General features: G+C 41.3%; 1 protein-coding gene across 1 annotated transcript in view; it reads left to right on the forward strand.

The window, feature by feature from the left end:
* The first annotated feature begins 16,596 nt into the window (after positions 1-16,596).
* GOLPH3 (golgi phosphoprotein 3) overlaps positions 16,597-22,920 on the forward strand; it is a 29,998-nt gene continuing 23,674 nt past the window's right edge. The window contains exon 1 of the mRNA XM_069880128.1: positions 16,597-16,956. Within this exon, the coding sequence (XP_069736229.1) occupies positions 16,747-16,956 (210 nt within the window). The 5' untranslated portion in view covers positions 16,597-16,746. The remainder of the gene's footprint in view (positions 16,957-22,920) is intronic.

The raw sequence follows: 22,920 nt of genomic DNA on the forward strand, positions 1-22,920 counted from the left end.
AGAATAGTTAGGGTTGGAAAGGACTTTAAAGATCATCCAGTTCCAACACACCTGCCATGGGCAGGGACATCCCACTAGATCAGGTTACCCAAGGCCCCATCCAACCTGGCCTTAAAAACCTCCAGGGCTGGGGTATCTACAACCTCCTTTGCCAACCTATTCCAGTGTCTCACTACACTCATGGTTTTTATCTTAGGTAATACCTCATTTTGTGTTCTGACATATCTTTTCATTATACCATAGGAGCCAAAATTCAGGCTAGGTAACTGTGGAGTTTCCTGGAAATCAACTGATCTTTGTATGACTTTCAAAAGGTCACTTATAATCCTTGTTCTTTTTATTCCCATCAGAAAAAAATGTCCAATTAAGAGCAGCTAACACGGCTAGAATTAATGTTCAGTTTTGCTAATTAAGACTGTAAATGTACAATTACTTCATAAATAGCAGTAAGGTTTTAAATGTCAGAGCTTTGTGGGCTCGCTAGCTAGCTCACTTTGCAGTCAGTGGGATTTGCTTCCTTTTGTGTTTCTACAGGCATTGATTTAAGTATGTTTATGCATGAATGTGATGACACAGGAGCAAACTTTATGCAAAGGGTGGAAGTACTCATTGCTTCATTTTTTGGTGGTGATGCAAGAAGATATTCTGACTTTCACTATGACCCGAATTCACAAATCAAAACAGGATGCTCCTTACCAAGCTTCTTAAGTTCCCTGCACAGACAAACCCTGTTTGATTCTCACAAGCCACTTCCTGCATTCTCCCATTTTCTATCCTGAAATTTCCTCTGTGGGTTTGTCCTTAAAAATAATGTTTCTTAGCATGCTTTTCTTATGGTTGTTTTTTTAAGTTTGGAAAAGACAGGTTTTATACCTGCCATCTATACTCAGTTTTTCCTGTTGTGCTCTCCTGAGGTGGCAGGAATATCTGAAAGGCAGAGAAGTACTGCAGGTGACTTAACCACATCTGAAAAAGTGTCTCACTTCCCTGCCAATATAGAGCATGGCAGCTCCAGAATAATAATAATTGTTATTGTTGTTGTTACAGCAGATGAGGTGAAAGGTGGAACCACAAGTTCAGATAAAACCAGGTCTTAAACTGCCATGCTGTTGAAAAAGAGGTAAATCCTGGGAACCACATCTAATGTGAGGTTAGCCAAAGTGCCGTAAATAACATCCACAGCTAACTCCAGCTATCCAAGGCTTTGGGGGGCCTGAGGGGAGGCAGGAGGATGAGAATAAAGGAGAAAAAAACGCAACCCAAAGCAACTTTGGTCTGAGTGTGCCTGTAGAGGCCTCACATGGTAGTTTAAAGAATACTGATCTGTTTGCTGCAGTAAGAAGATAAGGTAAACAAAACCAGTTTGTTCAATCTACGGCCATCAAACACACTTCGATGCTTTTCAGGTCTGTTGTTTCTTAGCTATGCTTTGGTTTGGTTTGGACTGGCAGAGTTTTTAAGTAACATCTTGCTACCCAGCCTGTGACTGAGCAGTGATTGAGTGCGGCTGTTGAAAAGCAAAAATCATCTTCTGACTTGTAAGCTCAAAACCATCATTTGGAAAGTGATTCTGGATTCCTGATGCATTACCGATGCATTCCTGAATTTCTCTGCTGAGCTTCAGCTACATATACCTAATCCAATTGGTTGCCCATTCCTCCCCAGCAATTTTTAGATGTTTTAACTATTTTATTCTTATTATTTAGATTTATTGTGGGTTATGCGCTTTCTCTGTACACAGACATTTATCCGTCTCAGGTGTAGGATGGAGCTTTCTCGATTCTTATTGAGACACCCTAATTTTCCAGGCATATTTACCCTCCTGGTATCATTCCTAAGGCAGTGGCCCTTTTAATGATTCAAATTGCCACTGAATAGCTATCTGGCAGAGAGGATAATAAAAAGGGCTAGTTACTGAAATGAAATACAGTAATAGTAAAACCATTACTTAATGTCTTGGTATTAAGTAGGGGCTGCATGAATATGCAAGGCCTCTGGAGTTCTGCAGGTAATAACGGATGCTGGAAACAGCTGAAATAAATACAATTGCCAGAGACTGAGACCCTCTTAGGCAGCAGGAAATGACTGAACATAAACATTTCTTCTTAATCTTTGGATCTTATTAAAGTAATAATAGCCTGACAGGTGCTGGCTGCTGATGTTAATGTTCTTTCTGGGCTAGCAGCCATTCTTTCCCTTTTTGAACATTTTCCCTCTTTGCTTTTAATGCACAACCTTCTGCCTACCAGCTCCACCCTCAAGAGGCAAATGTCTTTCCAGCTGTGATGCAGTCAGAAGAACAAGCCGACTCACATCTTTGCATTTGTCAGGGGAACTTTCTGAATGGCTGCCCACCCTTCTTTTGAAGTTACATTCAGTTAGTTAAGTGATATCTGAGTGTAGAGTTGAAAAGATAAGTTTAACCTCAGGACTGAAACAGAATTACTTAATATACCTGAACCCTGAAGTGAGAAAACCAGGATTAGTTCTTATTTCGATGGACACATGGCAGAAAAGAAAGACTGTATTTGGTCTGACAGGCTGTCCTCCTGCAACGTGGTGGTTAAAAGAAAAGCAGATACACACCTGTAGCCTTCAGAGAACCCAACATTGGAGCAGATGGATGCCCCCAAATGAGGCTGTGACCCTGTGGGAAGTCCATGCTGGAGCAGGCTCCTGGCAGGACCTGTGGACCCACGGAGAGAGAAGCCTACTCTGGAGCATGCTTGATGGCAGGACTTACGATCACGTGGGGAAACCAACCTGAAGCAGTCTGTTCATGAAGGACTGCAGCCTGTGGAAAGGACCCAATCTGGAGCAGTTTGCGAAGAACTGCAGCCTTTGGGAAAGACCTACGTGGGAGAAGTTTGTGGAGAACTCTCCTGTGGGAGAGACCCCCACACTGGAGCAGGGAAAGAGGGTGAGGAGTCCTCTGTCTGATGATGGAGGAGCATCGTGTAATGAAAGAAACGTGAGACAACATGTGATGAATGAACTACAATCCCCATTTCTTGTTCCCCCATTCTGCTGGGGGAGGAGCTAGAGAAATCAGAAGAGAGGTTAAGCCCAGGAAGAAGGGAGGGTTGAGAAAGGTGTTTGAAGATTTGTTCTAATTGCTCATTATAATACTCTGATGTCAATTGGCAATAAATTAAATTAATTTCCCCAGGCTGAGTCTGTTTTATCCACGATGTTAACTGGTGGGTGATGTCCCTGTCCTTATCCCAACCCATGAACAGCCCGATCACTGTCTCCACTTGCCCTGCTGAGAGGTGACAGTGATAAAAGGGGCTTGGTGTGCATCTGGCAGCCAGCCAAGGTCAACTCACACAAACACTTAAATAGTTGCACACTTTAACAGCATCTCTTTGTTTCTGTGATTTTTTGGAAAGATTTTATGGCAAGATTTTCAGTCCCTCTAAGTATGGCCAGGTTTTAAAGGTGTAGAAAACTTATTTCATGCATCTATATGAGGTTTTGTTAATTCATTTAACTATTGGTTTGCCACCCAGACAGCTAACTTGCAGAAAGATCTCGCCCAGTTAAAATCACTGATTCATACTTCCCATGTCTCCTGAATGTCTCCCTGGGCCTGCTGTGAGATGGTATGCATCACATTAGTAATCAAGTAATCTCAGCTTGGCTATCAACAAATCCTCACTGCTGAGCTATGGAAGTCTTAGCAGTCTGCCCTGCATTGAGACAAGCAATAACTTCATAACAGCTTATCAGTAGCTCTGGCGCATCAATTAATTAGATTTTGAGACATACTAAAAGGTGGTGATGAGCATGAAACATACTGCTTTATGGAGAACTGGTAGGAGAAGGACCTTTGGCTCAGGTGTTGGCTGAAAGAGCTGTGTTTAAAGAAACTGCCTTCAGCTGTTTGATTTATACCGTGGCCAAAAAAGTAGAGCTGTATACTTTTGGAAATAAACCAAACTGCACTGAAGATGCTTTATTCCTGACTGGAGTAACCTATCACATTCTGAGCTGGCCAACTGCCCAGATCAACAAAGAACTATTCCTACAGAAGGGAAACTTGCAGACAGAGCAGAATTAGGAATTCTGATAGGTTTTGGGGTTTTTTGGTTTTTTTTTTTTCTAATTTGTCAGCTGGTGCTGAAGTGGCATAGTAAAAAAGTCTACTTTGAAGTAGTTTTATCTATCTATGTATTTTCAAATTTCAAAATTATTTCTGCGCTACAGTATCTTTCTAATATGGTAAGTGGTAAAAATGGCATCTTCTTCCTTAAACAATTTTGACCCTTCTGTATATTCCATGCCATACTTCCTCATGCTAATGGCAAAATTAAGTCACTGCTACTGTCTGCTTGGAGTACACCTCCATAAAAACTATTTGCTGAAGCTCTTAGTTTTCTGGCAGCAGTATAGGTAAGAGCAATGTGGCCTTCAGAAGCATCAAAAATAGCTCCTGTCAGAAAACCGGATATTTGAAAAAATTAGCACCTTGTATGAACCTTATATTAACCATGACTAGCGAACACATATTCACACAACACGTTTATACTGAGACCAATTTAAAGTTCAGGGGTCCTGCAGATTTAAGGAATGCCTTGGTTTTGGCTGAGGGATGTTTATGACTGATGATGAAGTGCCAAGGTGGTTCTCCGGCTCAAGGCTGAGTTTGCAGCTAAGAAAACAGAGCCCATTTGACTTAAAGAAGGAAAGTCCTAAATTTGTTTTTTAAAGAGATATGTTTCAGAGTGTGACCATGCTTCCAGGACAGGGAATGCTTTCTTTGCTTTGGCATAGTGCCTGGTCCTGCTCTCCTACTATAAGTAGGGAGAGATCACCTCACCGGATTTCAGTTACAGGTCCATTTTGATGCTTAAGACCAGTAAAATACTCAGTGTCTTCTGCTGATGTGTTTGTTTTGCAGAAACAAAAGAGTTGCATTCGCTACTCATAAGATGAACAATGAGGCTAGTTTTAGTTTTGGGGAATTTTCAGTTTTCTTCTAATTTCTCTCCAAAGGACTTACTTCGTAATAAATAGCTGTAAAGTAACATCATTGTTTTATCCTCTGTTAAGAGATTTAAGCTGATACCTCAGTAAACATTAGGGAAAACATTCAGTGATAAAAAGCCCCACATACCAAAGTAGGACACCCTTTAACAGAAGGCTGGCTGACGCAGCAGCATAACATATTCTGTGTTAAATATGGAAATCTGAAGTGCCTTTTGTTTTATCTCAGCAAGAGCAGGCAGAGATACAACTTTTTGTCCAAAGATAACCTAGAAACCAAATGTTCTTTTACTGTCTATGAGGGTGAAAACAGTGATACACTGTGCAGCTTCTCTGAATCCCTACTGCAGCCAAGGGCCTCCCTTGCAGATGTGCCAGTGTCGTTTGAGTTTCCTGGACCACACCAGGCTTCTTAGTCTGTAGGATGTATTTCTATTACCAGTCATTAGCTGGGTTATCGGATCCATTAAGATTTTTTTTTCTAGCATCCATCTTAATTTGCAGCTGGTGATAATTCAGCTGTCAATCCTTCTTTTCTCTCTCTCCTCCTTGGGGAAGTCATTGGAGGCCTGAAGGTCCAATCCTGGCTTCAGTGACGTAGCTTATTGCTGTGAGCATCAGGCAATCTCTGGTAGCTGCAGAAGATGGATTTTTGGAGGCCCAGAAGATAGGCTATGTTTTGTTGGTAATCCTGCAACTTTCTCAGCATAGGAAAGCAATTCAGTCACCACTTGCCACACACTGCTGTCAGTCAAGTGTGAGGCTTTAAGGCAGACAGGTACCAAACTGGCCATCAGTAAGGCCGCATTTCCTATAACCGAAAACCATGCAAGTACTTTTTTACACTTTCTTTCCTTTTCGTCCCAGGTACAGAAAAGTATTTTGGGGAACTTCTCTCATGCCAAGTTTTTGGATGCTATTTTTGTCAGGCTCACTTTCTCTCCTAGCGCTGCTGCATGTCTGGGCATGCAGACAAATGTTTTCAGCTGCTGGTTCACTCTGAAGTCAGTGAGGCATTTGTCTAGTAAGTCCCTTGTACCCACTCCAGAATCTCTAGAAAAAAAGCCATTTAACCTTTCCAGCAATACTGTGTATTTCTGGGGCTGGTTTAGCTCTTTTTGGCTTCAACAGTGAAGTCTCAAATTCCCTGTCTTCTCTTTCCATTTAGCTATAAGGGAGAAAAAAAAATTACTAAAAGGCAGACACATGAATGCGCTCTAGATGTACAAGAATGTAAACTTATTGTGTTCTGGTGAGTTTTCTAATTATTCCTAACTGGTGGTCAGGTTTCTGCTCTGTTTGAGTCCACTGTGATTGCTACAAGTATTAGTACTAAAAAAACTGGAGTCATTCGAGAATCACACCCTTCTGTGTTTCATGGTTGGGTACTGAACATCATCTTTACTTAGGCATGTGCAGGTAGTCTGTGTTTGGTATTACAGGAGTACCTAGGAGTTCTTAAACATTTATAGATCATTAATGAACTCTTAAATGCAATCAGTGCTTATAAAAAGTACTTCTGTACTTACTCACCCAGACGGCATTTTTTTAAAGTTTTTAAATAGCTGGCTAACTTCAGAGACAATGTTGTGTTTAGTGCTCAGATGCTCATCAATCTATACTGTGTGAGTAATGCCCTAACTGGCCTTTGTTCCAATCATTCATATGATCACTTCAATTTGAAACAGAAATGTGGTCTGCAGTGTACATTTAAATGAAAAAAATCCTTGCATGTCTCCTGTTAAGAGAATTCGGTTTGACTAACAGCTCTTTTGCATCAAATGCATTCATAAATGTTTGCGTGGATAGAAAAGTCTTAGCCAGTGAAATCTCTTTAAAAGCCATCACAGAGAAATGATCTAGAGGCAATATCATTTTACAATACCAAAGACAGATGCTGTTGCATGGATATAATTAATCCCCCCAAATCAGTCCATATTTGGCTTGTTCTACCCTATGGGAATATGTTCACAGAACAATATTCTCATGTTTACTGCCTTGCAGTCAACAGAGGCACCAGGAATACAGGTTAAAACAGAAAGATGGCAGTGCCAGTAAAGTGTTCTGCCACTGAGTATCTCTTCTGAACTCCCTCAGTTAAAAGCAAGTGTGTTGCCTTCAAAAAATCTTCTGGAATTTCTCCCTCTGTCTTAATCAAATCCATGTTTGGTGTCCAGCAGTTCATGATGACAACAACTTGCCATGCAAAGAATTTCACAGCAAGATAGTGAGGCAGTGTTCTCTAAAACTCAAGCTGCACAAGATTTTATTCTTCCATGTTTTCAAAGCTAGCTTTAAGTGTAAGAAACTTATTAGACATGCTTCTGTCCTAGTTTGACTCTTGAATGAATAAAAGTGAAGTGTAACCCAGAAGTCTGCATGTTTAATCTACAAATGTTTATCCATGTGTCTTGCTCCCTGGACAGAGGCATTATGGGAGGTATTACTGCCTGTGCCAAACTTAAAAAACTTCCTGTGTTCACAGCCTCCCGGCTACCATCTGCAGTACAAACCATAGAGCACAAGCAGGGTGTGCAACCTCTGCCAGGAGCAGAACAGACATTGTAATGCACTTGGCTGATTTCTCATGAATGAGGTAACTTGAAAATCCCCTTTACAATAGTCTTCATAGAGGCTCAGAAGTGGCTGCTGCAAAATATTTCTAGATTTTTCTTCCATTTTCCCATGGCAGCTGCTCACCCATCTTTGCTGAGCTGATATAACCACTGGTGCCTGAAATCCTTTTTTTTTCTCCCTGACAGCCACCATGGCTCTGTTTGCCTCACATTTACTCTTCTAAAATTACAACTCATTATTTGATTCTCTTTGTGTGGATCTTTGGTCATAAAGAGAGGCTGTAAACCTACCAAAAGTAATTGACATATATTCTACACACTTCTGAATGAACACAAGTACTCTCTAATTAGACAACAAGAATACTGTTCTAATCACTATTTATCTTGTAAATTACAACTCCATGGAAACATTTTCTTTCCACCATCTGGCTTTATGCATTTTTATAATGAGTTGATGAGTATTTATATACTTCACAAGGAACAGATAGAGAAGCATTTGTTACATTAGGAAGGTAAATAAAGATTTTCCAAAAGGCAATTTGTATAAAACTCACTGCATTCAACATTTTAAATTTTGCCAAAACACCAGTGACAGTTTTGGTGGAGGCTTCATGGGACTCATTATATTCAATGAACATCTGTTAAGAAAGCTGCACATTTTTCGTAGTGCTACTAGTTGAACTGGACCCCTGTGTAGAAATGAAAGCATATCTTCATTACAAATAGCACCTTGACGGATACTTTTGTCCTTATGATTTCAGTACTGTGGGAACATTTTACAGAGAACAAGGCCTGGATGCTATGAGACTGAACAACTCTAACAAGGCCTTGAAACAGAGAGCCAAAAGATAAACAAATGCCAGCTGAAAGGAATACAGCAGCTAGTTCAGTGGGAACGAGTACCAGCTGAAAGAAAAACAATTAAAGAGAACTATCAACATAGTTAGTTTTAGTGTAACTTGGTTTCTTAGCATGTGCAGTAGTTTAGCCAATAATATGTCAGTAATAGCCTTACAGACAGTTACCTTTAACCAATAAGACACTGTGGATACCCTCGTGGGCACCCAGTTATGTAACCGAAAAGGGTTTGTAAAGAAACAGCTAAGCTCAATAAATTCAACATCGCTGATCATATTGATCTCTGCGTTTGATTCCGTGACGCTCCCATCAACACAGTACTGTAATTGTAATATTAAAATAACCAATACAGATTCTTGCTACTGAACAGTATCATTCAGACACAAGGAGGAAGATGCTATTACAATACAAGGATTTCAGGAACTAGCAATCATTTGAACTCTGCAGGAGATGAGAGAATGAGAGGATCTAGAAATATTTGAAGTAAAGAAAACTTTTTAGAACCTAGCGAATACGAATAAGATCTCTGCATGTCTGCCTTTGGTTTTCCTAAAATGCCCATTAGTCCATCTCTAGAGCAACACAACTCATTGGGTTTGTATACATAGAAATTAAAAGCAGCAATAATTTTTAACCCCAAGCCCCCTGAAATTAAACCTTACTATTAACTTAGTAGCTGCATCTGAGCTAGGTGTTCACAGCTGGCAGGCGGCCACTGAAAGTAGTAATTATTTGTATTTTTGAGAAGCCTAAGCCATCATCCTTAAATCAGCCAAAGGAAAAGGTTAAAAGGTTGCTCTTGGAAAAGATACATTGGCAAATTTTGATTTTGTAAACGGATAGTTTAAATGATGTCTAAATATTGGGCACTAAAAGCTGCCAAAGAAAGGGTTGGTTGTAGGGGCAGGAAGCCTATATCAGCTCTTTTGTCTCATGTCTCCTAGCTCCTCCTTCTCTCATCACTCTGTACATTTTAGCAGACGGATTCTTACTGAAAGTGAAAATCCTGTTCTTAGAGATCATGGTCCTGATAATATTGGATAGAACAAATCTCAAGATAATTTGTTCCTTCCATTTGCTTTGTAGCGTTAATATCTACTCTAGCACTCAAGCAGCATGTTTGTAATCCTCTGCACCTTTGCTCCTGGCCACTGGGCTTCCATATTTTGTACTCCAGCTCAACACTCCTTCAATAATGGTATAGTATCTATTTATGAGGCTGCCTGTCAATAGATACCTGAAATGACATGTAAAAATGACCTGGTTTTTGACTGCTGTTTTTAAGTCAGATCCTCACAGTGTTTCAGGCCACAGCTCCATCTGACACTTGTTTTTAGTAGCATTATTGGGAGTGGCAAAATTTCACTGAGAGGGAATGGAGGACAAAAGCAGGAATGTAAACAAGCTCAACTGATGAAACCACTGGATGGTGAGGCTGTACCAGAGTCAGCAGCTTTCTTCTAGAAAACAACTCCTGTATTCTTGCTGTGAACTTCAAAACATGCACGTGCTATTAGTCTAACTGTCCTTCAAGAGAAAAATCTGCCCAGCAGTACCTTGTTATGATGCTGTGATAGCAGCACTATGATCCATCCACTACATCTGAAAGTTTCAGAGTCTCACACAGATGTTAGGTTGATACTTTTCTACAATTTCTTGCTTTAACCAGCTGTATGCCATGCTTATGGTGTCCAAGTTACAGTAAATTTGTCAATAGTTATCAGCATGCAACCTCCGACTCTGGGTATTAAATAAGGTTACACTTTGCTTGATCAGCCATCCCAATGGACATCTGCCTTTGGTTTATCAATGACTTTTTCTGCTGATACAAGTGAGGTAAGCCCTGCTCCCATGGTGAAGCAAATCATTGCAACTGCAACATGAGAGTTTAAGAATCATGCCTTTTCTGTTTTATCTTCTATTTCAACTACCCAGTGGGCTAGTAGCAGTTCAAAAAAACCAGCAACTTTTGAAGTCTGCTGCATTTACTAAAGATAACTTAGATTCATCGGCAACTGTTCATTTAAATTCTGCAAGATATGGGCTTAAGAACAAACAAGGACGTGTTACAAGGGCAATTTACAGCAAGCTAAACAAAACATTTTTAGACTGCAGCCTGCGCTTTCATGTTATTACTTCTTCCTTGTTTCAAAGACATAGCGTATCATCTCTCTGGCGGGATGCCACTGGCATTGGGATGGGGGGAGGAAGGGGAGTTTCCCAGTGAGATGCCTACTGACAACCCAAATGACATGGAACCACACACTACACCAGCCAACGCCAAATGCTGTGTTGGAGGTTATAGCTTTCTAAACTACTGATAAAGCCACACACGCCTCAGAAATATTTTTCAAATACAGCTTGGTGCTGTAAAATAAATGGCAGGTAAAAAGGCTGTGACATGGTACATTAGGATCTCCTAGGTGGAGATCCAACAAGCAGAGAGCGCTCACTAACATACAGGCTCTCTCTTTTGTGCAAGGAATCAACACCAACAAAATCTGGTGCTGATATGTGTCTTGTTTGCTATCCTTTTTATTGACATTTTAGTTTTGTCTATTAGTGTTGCATTGGTGTAAAAAAACCCCTAATTTAATTGGCTTGAAATTCATTTGCAGTCATTCTTAATTTGATTCACACTGAGCTTATTGGTTTAAGTTCATGACAAAGAATCAGAACTGGAATTAATAACGAGAAACTATATTTGTCTGAAATTACATCACTCAATTTGTGCAAACACCTGAGTTTCTAAGTCAGAAAAGTGGCTGCCAAATGCAAGGAACCTTATAGCACACTTCATTCTAATAAAAAATAAATAAATCAGCAAAATTAATTAACCTACAAGTGATCCTAATTTGATGACTTCTGTTTTTTAAAAAAAGAACAGCGGGCAAATCAATACCATAGTTAGCTACTGCTTTTAAATAGTGATTTTCACAAAAGTGAAAATAATGATGACTCCTTTGAGACTCCTGAAGAAAGGATGCAAACCAAAAAAGTAAAAATTAGGAGTTGGTAAGCAACCATTCAATCAGTTAACCTTGAAAATGGAATCAGGATAAATCCCAAACAGTTAAAATGCCATCCTAGTCAAGCAGGAAAGTGAAAACAGTTGTAACAACCTGAACAGTGCATTCTACTGATAAGAAAGGAGAAGGTAATATTGCTTTGTCAATTAAATCTAGGACTTAAAGAAAATGTAAATGATGTTGAGAAATTTTTGCCAGCAGAAATAAACATGGAACTGAATTGTAGGTGCAAGGCAAATTCTAACTACAACAGCATTAAAGATAAATGTAAAAATTTTTAACGGTGCTTTAAAAATGTGTTTAATAAAGAGCTGTGGAACCTGGGGAAACAGGTGAATTTTATCATACAGGACAGAGATGAAATATTTTCCTGTAACAATGTACTTTAAGAAAAAGTTAAACAGCAGTAGTAAAGCTAGGTAGTTTGTATCAGTAAGCCAGGATAACCTGTATCCAGGTTTTTAAAAAAGCTTTTTGGAACCTCTTTTTGATCTCTAATTAGGATTGTCAATAAATCTTGGGAGCTCTGAAGAGCAGGAAGAAAGCTAACATAGTGACAGTGTTAGAAGAAAGTAAAAGGGATGACCCAGGTTAATTACACATCTGTCATCTCAATTGTAATCCTCTGCTAAATATCTAAGTGGCTTGTATAGGACTAAACTAATAACTATTTAAGTATAATTACTACTCAGAAAAGACATTTCCAGAGAACAGATCTTATGATGTTGTGGTATCTCTTCTTTATGCAAATGTTTAGTTGATAAAAGTAGCAGAGATGTTAGATCCTTAAGCTTTGATTTGGCATTTGACTTCGGGTAGCAAAGCATTTTATAAAAAGCCTAGAAAGATAACAAAATCAGAATGTCACACAGTAAGTGGATTGAGAATAATTAGCAGACCTCAAACACAGAAGAGGAATGATCAGCAGATATTTGAATGAGTGACTCAGATCCTGCAGGGATCAGTTTTGTCCATCTGCTGTTCTTTCTTATCTGTGATCTTGAAGAGGCCGAATTACCACTTAGGCACAAAAACAGACAAGAATTGGCAGTGTGGGAAACAATGGAGGCTATGATACTCACTTAGAAAGCGACTTGGAGCCCTTGGTAAACAGGATGCACAAAACCCCTAAAAAATAATCCCATAATTATACATGTATTTTATTTATGTCTTTTTTTAAATATATATACAGCCTGGAGAATGGGAGGCTGAGGGAAGACCTTATTGCTCTCTACAACTCCCTGGAAGGAGGCTGTAGTGAGGTGAATGTGGGTCTCTTCTCCTAAGCAACAAGTGACAGGATGAGAGGAAATGGCCTCAAGTTGCACCAGAGGAAGTTTTGATTGGATAGCAGAAAAAAATTCCTGGCCAAAGGAGTGGTGAAGCATTGGAATAGGCTGTCTGGCGAAATGGTGGAGTTACCATCCCTGGAGGGGCTCAAAAAAGGTGTAAACATATCACTCAGGGACATGGTTTAGTAGGCTTGGTGGCACTGGGCTGATGGTTAGACCAGATGATGTTCTCTGTCTTTTGCAACCTTAATGATTCTATGATTCTATTCTGTTCTATGTATATGTACCAGTATGACCAAATGCAGCATTCTAATTGCAGACCAAAAAGTATAATAGGTCATCGTTGTGCCACAAGCACCTTTATTCTACAATAAAATGCACTTCTTAGAAACATCTAAGGGATTTGGCCTTGATAAGTAGTTTTTGAGGTTTTAGTGTGCTGAGTTCAAAAGGTTTGAGAAGATGCCACTCAGCAGCAGAGCCATGGAACCGCATCTCTTCAGTGTAAATTTAGGAATGAAAGTTCAGTTGATGAGTATATATTTACATATATAAACATATCCATATAAGCAGGCAGTCACAAGCAGTGCTCTCAGGGCTCAATACTGGAGCTAGTCTTGTTTAGTATCCGTATCAATGTTCTGGATGAAAGGACTGAGTGCTCCCTCAGTGAGTTTGTAGATGACACCAGTTGGGCTGGAGTGTCCATCTGCTCAAAGGCAGGAAGGCTGTGCAGAGGGACCTGGACAGGACGGATAGGTGGGCCAAGTCCAGCTGTATAATATTCAACAAGGCCAAGTGCCGGATCCCGCACTTTGGTCACAACAGCCCCATGCAACACTACAGGCTTGGGGAAGAGTGGCTGGAAAGCTGCCCTGCAGAAAAGGATCTCGGAGTGCTGACTGACAGCCAGCTGAACATGAGTAAGCACTGTGCCCAGGTGGCCAAGAAAGCCAACAGCATCCTGGCTCGTATCAGAAATGGTGTGATCAGCAGGAGTAGGCAAATGATTGTGCCCCTGTACGTGGCACTGGTGAGGCTGCACCTTGAATCTTGTGTTCAGTTTTGGGTCCCTCACCACAAAACAGGCATTGAGGTGCTGCAGTGTGTCCAGAGAAGGGCAACAGAGCTGTTGAAGGGTTAGGAGAACAGGGGTTATGAGGAACAACTGAGGGAACTGGAGCTGTTTAGGCTGGAGAAAAAGAAGCCAAGGGAAGGCCTTATCGCTCTCTACAGCTACCTGAAAGAAGGCTGCAGAGAGGCAGCTGTTGGTCTCTTCTCCCAAGAAATAAGTGATGGGACAAGAGGAAATGGCCTTAAGCTGTACCTGGGGAGGTTTAGCTTGGATATTAGAAAAAAAATCTTTAGTGAAAGAGTGGTGAAGCATTGGAACAGGCTGCCCAGGGAAGTGGTGGAGTCTCTGTTCCTGGAAGTATTCGAAAATCATGTAGACGTGGCACTTTGTGACGTGGGTTAGTAGGCATGGTGGCGTTGGGCTGATGGGTGGACTGGATGATGTCAGAGGTTTTTTCCAACCTCAGTGACTCTGTGATTCCATGGTTCTATGATATATATGTGTACATGTATGATATATATGTATACACATATATATGTAGAAATGAATTCCTAGGAGGCTACAGGAATTGGCCACAGTCCCATGGCTGCACATAAAACCAGGCAACCCTAAGGTCCCAAATAAGGCACTTTTTAAGAATCACAGAACAGATGTTCGCAATATCCCTACTTTTATACTATATGCCTGAGCCTGCTCAGGAATGAGGATTGACTCTAACTTTGACAAATTAGGATTCATAAGCAGGTAGAATTCAAGATCTTCAAGCTCTTACCTAAATTATTCTTATCAGATGAATTCTTACATTGCCATTGAGTTTTGCCTGAAGCAGCATACCTAGATCCTGCTTCCACACAATTTATTCAAGAAACAAATCCTTTTTACCTGGATTTGACATTATCTACATCTTATGTCAGCCCGACTTGATCCAGTAATCCAAGACGACAGGCACGATTTGGTATTATTTCAGAGTCCTCATGCCACTAGTATAAGTTAAACTGTCTTCTGTTCTGTGTCAATATGATTGTAATGTAACAACTTTTTCCAAAGCAGTTTCAAATATTTAATCAACTCAAACACAATACAGAAAGGGCATCAACAGTTCTCAGCTGCATGGACAATTTTTTTTCTTTTAATTTCCCTATCCATTAAATGATTCTTGCATCAAGTTAAGTTGGACCAGTTCCACTCAGTTAAAGGCAAAAAAAAGCCATTTGATAAGTGAGTGCTACACCCCACTGCTGGGTTCTGCTGATACTGAAAATGTTGGCAAAACTCTCTTAAGACTTGTTTTGCAGTTTTAGAAAGCAAGCACTCTTTAATCGGGCCTGGGAAAAATGAGGGAGTGATTTCCATCAATCATGCAATGCGACAAGAGCTGGGGACAGAATATATTTCCCAGTGACATGCATATGTATAAATTCTCCCAGAAATCTTATGCATATTCTATTACTCTCCAAGGACTAATTTTAATGTTATTATAAACTTCACAACAGTCAAAACTCTTGCTAATATGCAGCTGGCTCCAGCTCTCTGACAAACCTTACAATTGAGATAGGGAGAAATTCCAAACAGAGGTGGTCACAAAAGAACACACAACTGTTCAGCATAGATCACACTGCACAGGATACGCTATCATCTCCAAAGAATCAACAGTCTCTAGAGAAACACTGTTTAAAAAAACCCAACACAGTATTGGAGGGACATTGTCTAACTTTCAAAGAACACAATTACTTAGATGAAACTTAACTCTGCTCTAGATTAAAGCAAAATATTCCACTTTTTCTAATAGTAACTACTTCTTGTGTCACAGGGACTAATTTTAATGTTATTGTGAACATCACAACCAGCAAATCCCTTGCTAATTTGGAGCTTTGGAGCCAGCTCTGTCTGACCTGGCATTTGAGGGAAGGAAAGGCTGTAAACAGAGGTGGTTACAGAAGAAGACTTATCTGGTCATCACAGACCATACTGAACATAAGATGTTGTCATCTCCAAAGAACTAACAGTGTCTGAAAAAACACTGTCTAAAATAAACCATACTGTCAGAGAAAGAAATCACGTCATTAAACGGACAATCCCTGGTTTTGATACAGGATGGGGGATAATGTGATTGAGAGCTGCTCTGTGGAGATGGACTTGGGGGGTGCTGATTGATGAGAAGTTGGACACGAGCTGGCAATGTGCCCTTGCAGTCCAGAAGGCCAACTGTATGCTGGGCTGCATCAAAAGCAGTGTGGCCAGCAGTTTGAGGGAGGGGATTCTGCCCCTCTAATCCTCTCTTGTGAGATTTCATCTGGAGCAGTTCTCCAGACGTGTCCAGTTCTGGAATACTCAACAAAAGGATATGGAGCTGTTGGAACAGGTCCAGAGGAACTGGATAGGGCCTAAGGGTAACCTGATGCAGTGCCATCTCCCTGCCCGTGGCACGGGTCTTGGAACTGGATGGGCTTTAGGGTCCCTTCCAACCCAAGCTATTCTATGATTCTGTCTAACTGAAATAACACAGTTACCTGGATGAACTCTCCTTTAGCGTCAATCAAAACATTCCACTTTCTGCAACCGCAGCTCCCCCCCGCGCCGCCCCCTCAGCGCCGTGAGCCGTTAACGGCCACTAACGGCCACTAACCACCCCACCCCCCCGCAGCCACTTCCGGCTCCTCCCCCGCCGCCATTTCCGGTTGTCCTCCCCCTCCCGCCCCCCGCGCGCGGCGCTGCCACATCCCCCGCTGACGTCACCGCGCGCCGCCATATTGGAGCGGCAGCCGCGTCCGCCAGCCCGGGCGCCGCAGGGGGGGGACGCTGCCCCCGCCGCCTCCCCATGCCCGGTGCGGAGAGGGCGGAGGCGTGAGCGGCTGCCGGCCCTTCTCCTCCTCACCCCTTTTCCCCCCTCCCCCTTTCCCCCCCCACTTCCTCCTCCGCCTCCGGCCATGACTTCCCTGACCCAGCGCAGCTCCGGGCTGGTGCAGCGCCGCACCGAGGCCTCCCGCAGCGCCGCCGACAAGGAGCGGGGGGCCGGCGGAGGCCCCGAGGACGAAGGCCGGAGGGACGAGTCCGGCGACGACGAGAAGGGCGACTCCAAGGAAACGCGGCTCACCCTCATGGAGGAGGTCCTGCTCCTGGGCCTCAAGGATCGTGAGGTGCGGCCGGGGAGGGGGGTGCCGGGATGGGAGCGGGGTGCCTCAGGGGTCTGAGCGGGTACCGGCTATTCGTAGGACAGTTTAGGTTGGGAGGGACCTTAGAGATCATCTAATTCCAGCGCCCCCTGCCCTGGGCAGGGACACGTCCCACTAGATCCGGCTGCCCAAGGGAGCCTGCAAGGAGGGGGAACCGGGAACACGGAGGCCTACGGGTTATCTAAGGGGTTGCCGATTATTCGGGATCTTGCGGAGGGGGAAGTGCAGGAAGAGGGTGGTTGGGGAGGGTATCTGATGGGGTAGCAGTTATTTGGGAGCTTGCGAAGAAGAGGAGCCGCGAATAGGGTGCCCAGGGAGGGTTATCCGAGGGGGTGCTGGTTATTCGTGATCTTGTGAAGAAGGGAGCCAAAAATAAGGTGGTCGGGAGGTATCTGAGGGGCTACCGACTATTCGGGAGCTTGCAGAGGGGAAGGGCAGCCCAAGGGATGCTGAGGTGGGGGTGGGATGGGGGCGTGGGCGGGGGCTGCGATGGTGCTGGGAGATGGAACAGGCTTGGTGTTCTGGAGGAGGTGGGGATGGAGGCCGCTTGGATTTCGGGGAGGGAGAGCCTGGCAGGGCTTTTGGATGTAGGGGGAGTCTGCAGAGGAGGCGTTTGGATCGCCTTTTGGTTGTGGGGTCTGCAGACGGCTCTGTTATTTGTAGCTTCTTAAGGAAGGGTGTGTAGGCATTGAGGCAAGACAGGGACCTGGCAGTGAGGGGCAGGGCCTGTGGTGAGCGCTGGTGGTTGACCTGGGGGCCTGGGTAGCTCTGTGATATTTGTGTTTTGTGTACAGTTTCTCCGTGCCTCTAAGGTGCACGATTTTTCCACTCCTATGCATTACATTTTGTTGGTTGGAACTCTGTGGTACTTACAGGATTCTCAGGTGCTTTACAGTGCTTAGCAGCCCCCTCCTAAGACTTTCTAGGCTAGTGCACATGAAAAATGTCTTAAAATTGGGGGAAATACCCATGACAAAAATGGGCCTTGAGTAATGACAAGTGTGTCAAAATGAGGAAATAGCATTATTATGCAATTCGGTGTTTTTACTGAGTTTGTAGTTTAACTGTTTGTCGTGATATTGTGAATAAGTCATTGAGGAAGATGGACTTGTGTTGGTGTGTTGGATTTTTGTTTCTTTTGAAAGCAGCAATCAATAGAGAAAGCGTACACATGGCAGAAATTCAGTCGTGCTGGGGGAACGGTTTAATTTGATGTGGTGTATGGTGAAGCATAATATTCCTTTGGTTTAGATATGAGTTATAATATGAATTTGATTAAGTAACCTGATTTTTTTTTTTTGTAAGTAAATTTATGAAGCCAGTTCATTGATTTAGGTGGCAGTCTCTTAAAACTGTGGACAGAATAATGGGGGAGGGAGGGAAGCTAATAAAATTTATGTTCTTTGGCAGTGAGTTGCATCTCAGATAAATCTGCTGGTTGATAATAAACAGTAGTTTCTCTGGTTAATGTTAATTTTTTAATGTGTGTGGATATAACTGTACATGTGTTCTACAATAGCATATTCTCTCTAGGATTATGAGGTTTAGGCCATATTCTTGTAATACCAATTTTTTTTTCAGAGGGACCTTGGCATCCTGATAATCTCAGTAGATAATCTCAATGATGTGTTCTTCCAGCCTCTGAATCGAAAACTTGTGCACGCTTCTGTTTCTGCACACCTGAATGCAGGGAAGTGTGGTAAGACAGATATCTGGCAGGATCGTCTAGGAGGTCTTGCCTTGAGGAAGATGAGATAATGGGGTTATCTTTCAGCTCTTAGCCCCCATGGTCAGGATCGTGTGCTAAATCTGTGGCATTTGTAGATTGTGGACTCTAAAGATGACAAGGTAGGGAGTGTTCTGTCTGCATAGAAAGAATATGTGGTGCAGGTCTTCCTGGTATATCAAAAGCTAGCAGTTAACATTGGGCCTAAAAGTCCAGCTTTGTACTGGTGTACATTGAAATTATAAAATCTGACTTCACTCAGTGCAGCAGTGGCACGTACCCCAGGTAATCTAATGTTTCTTTGCATGGAAGAAGGAATTGAGAGTTTACAGTGGCACAGATATCCCTAACTCCCTTGGGATTTTGCTGTTGAGACATGAGGCAAAAAGAGCAAATGTATCATCTTGAGGGCTGGGGGGCTCATGTGCAGACAGCTGTAGCGTATACCTTTTGCAAGCTATGTTAGACATGAATCACTAGGGTTTATATTTTGATTTGGGGTCTGCCTCTACCGTTGGGAACAAACTACAGTATATAAACTGCTTTGTCAAAATTTTTGTTCCTTTTAAAACCGGAAAACTTAATTTTCAAAGAAGAATTTTTTTGTTGCTGTTCTAACGATAAATGAGCAAAACTTATTTACTTTATGCATCTGAAAATACTTTTTACACAGTTTTAGCTTCCAGTATAATTGATTTTCCATGACATGTGTGAGACTTCCTCATGACAGCAAGCAGAGAAAAGCAGTGTAGGGTCTGCAAAGTGGAACTGTGAAACTACGCGAAGCCTAAGGGAAGGGCAGAGGCAGGTATGTGAGCTATCACCTGGATTGAAAGTCAGTAAATTTAAAGCTGATAACATCTATCTTATTTATTCCAACAGGAAAAAAAATTAATGTTGAGTTTAAAATGAACAAAAATATTGAAAAAAGGAATCAGAACTGGCCAAAGAATGTGTTTTCCTACAAACAGCTTCTCTCAGAGAACTCAGCAATTTATGCATTGACAACTTAGCTTTCAATTTGTATGAGGTGGTTTTTTTTCCTAGAGTTGAACACTGATGAATACAGCTTAGTGCCATGTAAATTGTTTACGAAATGTCTTGCATGTAAGGCACTACCATTTAAAGTTTTTACGTGTAGGTGCTAGTCTTTACTCTTAGGAGTTTTTTGGGAAGATTCAGGCAGTGATGGATTGGTGAGTTCAGTGTTTCTAGGAAATTGTTACATAGTTATGTGATCCTGCTTTCAGGATAGTGCCATGATTGTTAACAACCACAGAAAAACTTTTGAGTTGTTGCCTGCTTCTTGTTGCTGGAGTATGGGTTCAGTGATGGGAATATCTGGCTGTCCTAAAGCAAACACTGCACACATCAATGCCATTCTTAATCCTTCAACACAAATAATTGCATTCACACATACTTCCTGGGCATGGCCTTTCCTTCCCCCACCTTCGGCCTAATTAAATTGTACTTGATGTAGTGTTCTGGTTGCTCCTTTCGACCCATGATTCCTCTTCTGTTTATATCTTCAGTGTATACAAAACTACTTCTATATTCCAAGGTCAAGATAGGTTATAAGGGATTTGTGCTGAAAGATGTGTGTGCTTGCGTAATAGGACAGATGTGGTGTCCTTGGAGTAGGTAACATACTGGAGCAAAAGACATTACTGGAATTCTTCAGGGAGCATCACAAGAACACCTACAATTAGTTGGAAACCCGTCAGAAACATGAGTGGAAAAGGGAGTTGTGCTCATACATTTGAAGTAGAGCAATAGCTTGTTGCTATAGGAATAAAAGCCACTGAAATAAAATCCTTTGTTGTATTAGGTTAAAATAGCATTGCAATAGGGTAGGTGAAAGCCACAGCAAAAGGGAGGTTTTTCTGTAGAGCTAGTGAAGTATGTGAAGTCATCACTTCCAAAAGAAGGGAGTAGTAAATATTAAAAGTTAGCTTATTTTAAAATGACAGCTCAGTGGTGAGTTCAGGCCAGTTTATTCATTACAGTTCTTCCAGACATCTCCTGACTCAGGCCCATAGAAAACTGAGAGGTTGCTAGGTGGCTGTACTCTGTAACTGTTGCTACATTTAAGTTTACTTAAATTTTTGTACACGTATTTTTTTTTGATTGTTTTTTTTTTCTCCTTTTTTTTGGAGGTCTGTCGCCATACATGTTGGGAATCTACTTAAATACAGCAGTGCACCTCACTACACCTGTCCTCTGTACTGTGCACCACAGCCAAATTAAAGTAGCTGTAGGTGCATGATGCCTACTAAGATGAAATGTTTATTTGATTTGTAATAAAATCCTCAGTTGCTGAAAAATAATTAAAGTATGCTGTATAATTGTAATTTGCTGTGGTCTACTGCAAGAGTGAAGTAATGTTAAATCACTTTGTTAGGTACAGAAATTATCTTGGATCTTTGCTACTCATGCTTGGCCTTCAGAATCTTTATTACCGAAGATTTAGTGTTGTAGTATAGCATAATGTGAAGGTCTACAGTTTATGATTTTTTTTTGTTCTTGTTGTATTGAAATAACTTATTAGGATGCTAATTTACCTGCTTCGTATGTGCTGCTTTGTGTTGATCAGATTAGTGCTAAATGTAGGGATTTTTTTATTCTTAAAAATGTGAGTGACTGGAATTGTTAACACGTTCTGTATTTTAATCCTAAAATACATTTTTCTGAAGGGTGAAATGGGAGTTTTGAACACATTCAAAATGTGAATGGCATTTTCCCTGATATTAAGATTTGGCTTTGTGAAATCCATATTATGATGGGGAAGTCCTTTTTTTTTTTTTTTTTTTTTTTTTGCTTGTATAGCAAGTGTCAAGTTTTAAAAAGTCATTTTCTTATCCTTTTAGTCTGTGATTTGCCCTCCTCCCCCATTAAAAAAGTTTCAGCCACAACTGGAATGTCAGCTCAGAAGCTCTCAAGTTTTGCTGGAACCTTTCTGCAACAAATAAGTGAAACATGAAGAGGCGTCTGCAGGGAATTCATATTTCAGATGAAGAATGACATATGAATGTGTTGAAACCTTGACAAAGACGTGCTTTTTCTTAAATGTTCAAGGCCTAATAACAACAAAGTGTGTAATGTCTGTGGTGAAAAATTCTTTTGTAGTTGCCAACCTTTTTGCTCCTTTTTGGTTTTAATGTCCATAAATAAATTACAATTCAGGAATAGATAGATGTGGGAGGAGGAGTACCCCTATTCTGTCTGATTCAAGGTATAGTAAAGGGCCTCGTCACTGCTGCTTGGTTAATCCTGCTTTGAGGCTTTTTTGAGGATATGCTGATTAGAAGCAGCATTTTGGGTACAAGTTGACCTTTTGTGGTGAAATGGTGGTTATATTTCATGGTTCTGCATGCAGCTAGTGTGGTTATCCCTGCTCCTATGGGATGGCTAATGTGTAATCTGTATTATTTATTCATGGAGAATTTTGAGTGTAGTGTAGTCCCTTCTTTCATGCCAAGCTGTCTAATGTAGGGCAAAGATAAAAACAGTCAAAACCTTTCTAGTGATTTTTCTCAGTTTTTCGAAGTGCTCTTTGTTTTTCAACTTTATGTTCCTCTCTTGATAGCCAGCTTTTTTTATTAAATAATTTGCATGAAGTATATTTAAGAAAGTACGGCTGTTAATTGCTAGAAAGGAAGTAGTCATGAGACTGAAAAGTAACAGTTTATATTAAAGAAAAATTGGTGGTATTTTAGATGTTCTTTGATCTTAAAGTAGCTCAGATACTGCAGTGTTTATCTCAGTTAAGCTATGTGTAACGGGCCTTCTTTGCAAGGCTGAATTAACGGGGCTAAGTGTTGTAGTCAGTATGTTTAAGAGTTAATTACTTTCTCTGTGAGTAAGAAAGTACCACCAGCACTGGGTGGAAGGGAAGGCTAGTCTAGAGTGGATGTGTGGCTGTTTCCTCTGCGTAGACAATACTCTCAGTCTGTTTCCTTATAAATTTTAGTAAAGAAATAAAAAAAAATACAAACCAAAACTTATATGCCACTTTAAACTGTTTTTTTCCCCTAGCTTGCAGGCGGTTCTTTGATTTCAGTAATTTTTCTTTCAGAAATATGCATAAAACGTTACTGCAGAATGAATTTGCGTAGGTTTTTCAGATGTAAAAATAACAAGGTTACATATGGAATAGTGGACAGCTGCTCTCATCTGAATGCACTGTATGTACGGAAACCTGG

The sequence above is a fragment of the Phaenicophaeus curvirostris genome, chromosome Z, assembly GCF_032191515.1.
Source record: "Phaenicophaeus curvirostris isolate KB17595 chromosome Z, BPBGC_Pcur_1.0, whole genome shotgun sequence".
Taxonomy (NCBI): Eukaryota; Metazoa; Chordata; class Aves; order Cuculiformes; family Cuculidae; genus Phaenicophaeus; species Phaenicophaeus curvirostris.